Below are 7,500 nucleotides of genomic sequence, written 5' to 3'. Positions count from 1 at the left end.
TAGATTAGACAGCCAGAGAAGAGATTTCTCACCAACAGGCAGATAGAGTGGTAGAGTGAGAGGGTGATTAGACAGCCAGAGAAGAGATTTCTCACCAACAGGCAGATAGAGTGATAGAAAGAGAGAGGGAGATTAGACAGCCAGAGAAGAGATTTCTCACCAACAGGCAGATAGAGTGATAGAGTCAGAGGGAGATTGGACAGCCGGAGAAGAGATTTCTCACCAACAAGCAGATAGAGTGATAGAGTGAGAGAGGGAGATTAGACAGCCAGAGAAGAGATTTCTCACCAACAGGCAGATAGAGTGATAGAGTGAGAGGGAGATTAGACAGCCGGAGAAGAGATTTCTCACCAACAAGCAGATAGTGATAGAGTGAGAGGGAGAGTAGACAGCCAGAGAAGAGATTTCTCACCAACAGGCAGATAGAGTGATAGAAAGAGAGAGGGAGATTAGACAGCCAGAGAAGAGATTTCTCACCAACAGGCAGATAGAGTGATAGAAAGAGAGAGGGAGATTAGACAGCCAGAGAAGAGATTTCTCACCAACAGGCAGATAGAGTGATAGAGTGAGAGGGAGATTAGACAGCCAGAGAAAAGATCTCTCACCAACAGGCAGATAGAGTGATAGAAAGAGAGAGGGAGATTAGACAGCCAGAGAAGAGATTTCTCACCAACAGGCAGATAGAGTGATAGAGTGAGAGGGAGATTAGACAGCCAGAGAAGAGATTTCTCAGCAACAGGAAGACAGAGTGATAGAGTGTGAGAGGGAGATTAGACAGCCAGATTTCTCACCAACAGGCAGATAGAGTGATAGAAAGAGAGAGGGAGATTAGACAGCCAGAGAAGAGATTTCTCACCAACAGACAGATAGAGTGATAGAGTGAGAGGGAGATTAGACAGCCAGAGAAGAGATTTCTCACCAACAGACAGATAGAGTGATAGAAAGAGAGAGGGAGATTAGACAGCCAGAGAGGGTTTTCACCAACAGGCTGTCTGAAAAACAGCTGCCGGCTGTGCGCGGAATGCTGTCGAATAAAGGACTGTAACAGGTAGAAACTTGTGAGTCACAAGTAATTGCCTGTTGTTGTTTGTTGGGTTTTTTATGAACTTTGAATTTTTTTCTTTCTTTCTTTCTTTCTTTTTCTTTCTGTCTGTCTGCCTGTCTTCCTCTTTTTCTTTTTTTCATGTGAGCCACAATGTCTGTTGTTGCTATTTCTGTCAACTTTGAATTCTCTTTCCTTCTTTCTTTCTTTCTTTCTTTCTGTCTTTTTTTTTCTCTTTCTTTCTTTTTTTCGTGTTAGCTACAATGCTTATTGTTGTTACTTAATTAACTTTGAATTCTCTTTTTTTTTCTATCATGCGGGGGGCATGCAAATGTAAAGGTTTTTTTTATCGAAGTCCTGCCAATGTTGTACAAAGAACACAGAGACAGATAACACATCCACACATGCACACACATGCACGCACACGCGCGCGCACCTACGCACTCACACACGCGCGCGCGCAAGCGTGTGCAAGCGTACGCACACACGAACAAACACATACACATACACACATATACACGCAAATACACGTGCACAAACACACACACAAACACACACACACACACACACACACACACACAGGGAAAGAGAGGGAGAGCGAGAGAGCGCGTGCGAACATTAGCACAACTGATAATGCAATTATATGTAATAGATGTTGAAGTGAATGGTGCAATGACGTGATTAAATGAAAGAGCGGAGTGTACGGAAAGACATGCGTGTCAAAAACAACAAAGGTGTGTGATGATGGTTCACTAATCTAAAAATACATGGATAGCGCATGCCTTCTTTTAGCCCCTTTGCTAACTGAAGCCAGCGGAAGTGTTCATTCAATCAGCCATTTTGCTTCTCGTGTCAGTTTCGCGCGAAGCGGTGACTTCGTATGTGTAGCCGAGCGCTCAGCTGGCTTCACGGAAAGATTTCACTTGCTCGCGGCGTTAGTTCAGCTGACATTCCTGTGTGTGAGTCTCCACTGCAAGTGTCACTGCACTGTTTTTCTGTAACAACTTTGGTAAATAAACCATTGGCAAATTTCAATCAAGACACAACATTTGGCATGTCGTGGGGGCAAGAATAACACGATTTCATGGAAGATACACGGTTACAGTTCAAAAACTACCACCAGTTAGCAGACGACTTGTCAACGGACTGACGGCCGGATACGAGAAACAATATGGCGTCCAGTTGGCTCCAGCTTTTCTGGCCAATGAGCTATCCATGTATTTTAGAACAGCGTGGTGAGGTTAGGAGGTCAATACGGATATAGTCGACGGGACATTAAAAGCAGAAAAGAAAGACGCGTTTTTAATTACTAGACGGGAGCATAAACATTTAGTGACGAGAAAAGCCAAAGACTTAAACAAATCTTTTATCGATTTTTATAAGCTTGTAGCATCTATATGTTGTCAAAAGGAAATCTGGAATAATATTAATAGAGGGAGAGAGACAAAGAGAAAGAGAAGAGAGAGAGAGAGAGGGCTGGTAGGAAAGGTTTAATGTCATTAGTTACACAGCGCTAGTGACATGGGGGTGCAAATAAGAACAACAATGGTGAAATAAATCAAACAGAATAGAAAAGAAACATATTTGGAGTAAAATAATTTAACACTCGATCATCCACGTTCCATACTCAAGGCATTCTTTTTCTATCAACGTAAAAAGCTATTGACATGAATTACTCTTCTTTCGAATACTATTGGCTTCAGCAATGTACTTCGCCAGTGATCTTACTGTATCGACATCACAATTCATTTTTAACACACCACTGATACATTTACTCCTTGCAGCACTTGTTTTGAAAACGACACTTTTTTGTCATGAATATTACCCTCCATGTTCAGTTCACACACTCACCGTCTTGGCCGAGTTGAGGCACGTGACCGGAAGTGCGGTGACGTCATGCTTCCGGGCCGTGCCGTGCAAATAGAAGGGCAGGGGGAGCCACAGGAACAAACATGGCGTCCACACCAACACCGTGTTGATGAAACAGTCCGTGAAACGCGGCCAGTCGCCCTCCACTAGCAGAGTTGTGTTCTGAAACCGAATCCAAAGTGGAAACTTTAAGAAGCAGGTTGAAATCTATACAGTGCAAAGTTAAGAATACAGTGGAAACTTTGGTGTAACATTTAGGAAGCAGGTTGAAATCTATACAGTGCAAAGTTGAGAATACAGCGGAAACTTTGCTGCAAAGTTTAGGAAGCAGGTTGAAATCTATACAGTGCAAAGTTAAGAATATATCGGAAACTTTGGTGCAACGATTGGAAGCTTGTGAAATCTCTTCAGTGGCAAAATTGAGAATACAGCGGAAACTTTGGTGCAATGTTTAGGAAGCAGGTTGAAATCTATACGGTGCAAAGTTAAGAATATATCGGAAACTTTGGTGCAACGACTGGAAGCTTGTGAAATCTCTTTAGTGCAAAGTTAAGAATACAGCGGAAACTTTGGTGTAACATTTAGGAAGCAGGTTGAAATCTATACAGTGCAAAGTTGATAATACAGTGGAAACTTTGGTGTAACATTTAGGAAGCAGGTTGAAATCTATACAGTACAAAGTTAAGAATATATCGGAAACTTTGGTGCAACGACTGGAAGCTTGTGAAATCTCTTTAGTGCAAAGTTAAGAATACAGCGGAAACTTTGCTGCAAAGTTTAGGAAGCAGACTGAAATCTATACAGTGCAAAGTTAAGAATATATCGGAAACTTTGGTGTAACATTTAGGAAGCAGGTTGAAATCTATGCAGTGCAAAGTTGATAATACAGTGGAAACTTTGGTGCAAAGTTCAGGATGCAGGTTGAAATCAATATAATGCAAAGTTGAGAATACAGCAGAAACTTTGGTGCAAAGTTTAGGAAGCAGGTTGAAATCAATATAATGCAAAGTTGATAATACAGTGGAAAGTTTGGTGCAAAGTTCAGGAAGCAGGTTGAAATCAATATAATGCAAAGTTGATAATACAGTGGAAACTTTGGTGCAAAGTTCAGGATGCAGGTTGAAATCAATATAATGCAAAGTTAAGAATACAGCAGAAACTTTGGTGCAAAGTTCAGGAAGCAGGTTGAAATCAATATAATGCAAAGTTAAGAATACAGCAGAAACTTTGGTGCAAAGTTCAGGAAGCAGGTTGAAATCAATATAATGCAAAGTTAAGAATACAGCAGAAACTTTGGTGCAAAGTTCAGGAAGCAGGTTGAAATCAATATAATGCAAAGTTAAGAATACAGCAGAAACTTTGGTGCAAAGTTCAGGAAGCAGGTTGAAATCAATATAATGCAAAGTTAAGAATACAGCAGAAACTTTGGTGCAAAGTTCAGGAAGCAGGTTGAAATCTATACGGTGCAAAGTTGAGAATACAGCAGAAACGTTGGTGCAAAGTTTAGGAAGCAGGTGAAAATTTAATATATTGTGCAAAGTTAAGAATACAGTGGAAAGTATAATGCAAAATCAAGAATAAAGTGGAAACGTTTGTGCTAAGTTAAAGAACCAGGTTGAAATACATTGTGCCAGAGTAGAGTGCTGGCCCAGTAGTAACGCGTCCGCCAAGGAAGCGAGAGAATCTGAGCGTACAGGGTCGAATCCGACAGTCACCAGCCAGTATTTTCTCCCCCTCCACTGAACCATAAGTGGTGGTCTGGACGCTAGTCATTCGGATGAGACGATAAACTGAGGTCCCGTGTGCGCACGTAAAAGAAGCCACGGCTACAAAAGGGACTGTCTCTGGCAAAATTCTGTAGAAAAATCTACTCTGATAGGAAAACAAATTAAATTGCAGGATGAAGAAAAAAAAAACAACAACAAAAAAGTGGCGCCCTTAATGTAGCGACTCGCTCTCCCTGGGGAGAGCAACCCGAATTTCACACAGAGAAATCTGCTTTGACAAATAAGTAATACAATACAATACAAAGTTGAAAGAAAAGTGGAAAATATGGTACGCAGTTTCACATACAGTGCAAACTATAGTGCAAAAGTCAACAATAAAGTGGACAGTATTGTGCAAAGTTAATAATGCTGTGAAAACTACAATGCAAAAGTTTTAGGGGATGTATGGTACACAGTTCAGAATACAATGGAAACTATAGCCCAATTTTTCTTCTTTTTTTTAAATAAGTGGAAACTATAATGCAAAGTTTACGAAGCTGTGGAAAAAAATATGTCCAATGTAATGAATGCAGTGAAAACTACAGAACAATGTTTAGAAAACAGTGATATACAGTGCGATGTTGAGAATACGGTGTAAACTAGCAAAGTAACAGTAACACACAACAGTGCAAAGTACAGGGCAGAATGGAAACCGACATCGCAAAGTTAGAAATGTGTTAGAAACGTCAAAATGTATATAAAAAAATTAATTAAATTTAAAAAACAACAAAAAAAAAAAAACCCACACTGTGGAAACCGAAAGTATGTTGTGTTGCGTTGTGTTGTGTTCTGTTGTAGTGTCGTGTGTTTCTTGTGCTGTGCTATGCTGTGTTGTATTGTGATGTGCTGTTGTGATGTGTTGCGTTGTGCTGTGTTGTACTGTGCTGTGCTGTGCTGTGCTGTACTGTACTGTACTGTGCTATGCTGTGTTGCATTGTGATGCGCTGTTGTATTGTATTGCGTTGTGCTGTGTTGTACTGTACTGTGCTGTACTGTACTGTACTGTGCTATGCTGTGTTGTATTGTGATGTGCTGTTGTGATGTGTTGCGTTGTGCTGTGTTGTACTGTGCTGTGCTGTGCTGTGCTGTACTGTACTGTACTGTGCTATGCTGTGTTGCATTGTGATGTGCTGTTGTACTGTATTGCGTTGTGCTGTGTTGTACTGTGCTGTGCTGTGCTGTGCTGTCTGTACTGTGCTATGCTGTGTTGTATTGTGATGTGCTGTTGTATCGTGTTGCGTTGTGCTGTGTTGTACTGTGCTGTGCTGTGCTGTACTGTACTGTGCTATGCTGTGTTGCATTGTGATGTGCTGTTGTACTGTATTGCGTTGTGCTGTGTTGTACTGTGCTGTACTGTGCTGTACTGTACTGTGCTATGCTGTGTTGCATTGTGATGTGCTGTTGTACTGTATTGCGTTGTGCTGTGTTGTACTGTGCTGTACTGTGCTGTACTGTACTGTGCTATGCTGTGTTGCATTGTGATGTGCTGTTGTGCTGTGTTGTACTGTGCTGTGCTGTGCTGTACTGTACTGTGCTATGCTGTGTTGCATTGTGCTGTGCTGTTGTATTGTATTGCGTTGTGCTGTGTTGTACTGTACTGTGCTGTGCTGTACTGTACTGTGCTATGCTGTGTTGCATTGTGATGTGCTGTTGTATTGTATTGCGTTGTGCTGTGTTGTACTGTGCTGTGCTGTGCTGTGCTGTCTGTACTGTGCTATGCTGTGTTGCATTGTGATGTGCTGTTGTGATGTGTTGCATTGTGCTGTGTTGTACTGTACTGTACTGTGCTATGCTGTGTTGCATTGTGCTGTGCTGTTGTATTGTATTGCGTTGAGCTGTGTTGTACTGTGCTGTGCTGTACTGTGCTATGCTGTGTTGCATTGTGATGTGCTGTTGTATTGCGTTGTGCTGTGTTGTACTGTACTGTACTGTACTGTGCTGTGCTATGTTGTGTTGCATTGTGATGTGCTGTTGTGCTGTGTTGCGTTGTGCTGTGTTGTACTGTGCTGTGCTGTGCTGTGCTGTACTGTACTGTGCTATGCTGTGTTGCATTGTGATGTGCTGTTGTGATGTGTTGCGTTGTGCTGTGTTGTACTGTGCTGTGCTGTACTGTACTGTGCTATGCTGTGTTGCATTGTGATGTGCTGTTGTATTGTATTGCGTTGTACTGTACTGTACTGTACTGTGCTTTGCTGTGATGTGCTTTGTTGTGCTGTCCTGTATTGCACTCAACGAACGCAAACGCGCGCGCGCGCGCACGCAGACACATTTCATTGATCTTTAAAGAAAGAAAGGACAGAGATAGAGTTGGGGGAAGACAAAGAAAGAAAGAAAGAAGAACAAAAACAAAACAAAAAATAACGAAGAAAGAAATAAGAAATGTGCATGTCAGAAGAAAAGGAAAAAACAAACAGAAAAAAAAGAAACAGAGAAAGGTGGGGATGGGTGGGGGAGGGGGGAGGGAGATGGTGAAAAACGACAGAAGAATAAGAAAGTAAGAAAGAACAAACGAAAGAAAGGAAAGAAAGAAAGAAGGCAGGAAAGAAACAAAGATAGAAGGAAAACAAGAAAGAAGGAAAGAAAGAAGGAAAGAAAGAAGGAAAGAAAGAAAGAAAACAAGAGAAAAGGAAAGAAGGAAAGAAAGAATGAAAGAAAGAAGGAAGACAGGAAAGAAACAAAGATAGAAAGAAAACAAGAAAGAAGGAAAGAAAGAAAGAAAGAAAGAAAGAAAGAAGGAAGGAAAGAAAGAAAGAAGGAAGGCAGGAAAGAAACAAAGATAGAAAGAAAACAAGAAAGAAGGAAAGAAGGAAGGAAAGAAAGAAG

At 41.2% G+C, this 7,500-nt stretch overlaps 1 protein-coding gene across 1 annotated transcript in view; it reads right to left on the bottom strand.

The window, feature by feature from the left end:
- The window catches only part of LOC143291638 (multidrug resistance-associated protein 1-like), an 89,986-nt gene that overhangs the window by 68,300 nt on the left and 14,186 nt on the right, over nt 1-7,500 (bottom strand). Inside the window, exon 2 of the mRNA XM_076601610.1 lies at nt 2,894-3,073. Within this exon, the coding sequence (XP_076457725.1) occupies nt 2,894-3,073 (180 nt within the window). The remainder of the gene's footprint in view (nt 1-2,893; nt 3,074-7,500) is intronic.

The sequence above is a fragment of the Babylonia areolata genome, chromosome 17, assembly GCF_041734735.1.
Source record: "Babylonia areolata isolate BAREFJ2019XMU chromosome 17, ASM4173473v1, whole genome shotgun sequence".
In the NCBI taxonomy this organism is placed as follows: domain Eukaryota; kingdom Metazoa; phylum Mollusca; class Gastropoda; order Neogastropoda; family Buccinidae; genus Babylonia; species Babylonia areolata.
The sequence above is the reverse complement of the archived record's forward strand: the minus strand, read 5'-3'. Positions and strand labels throughout refer to the sequence as shown.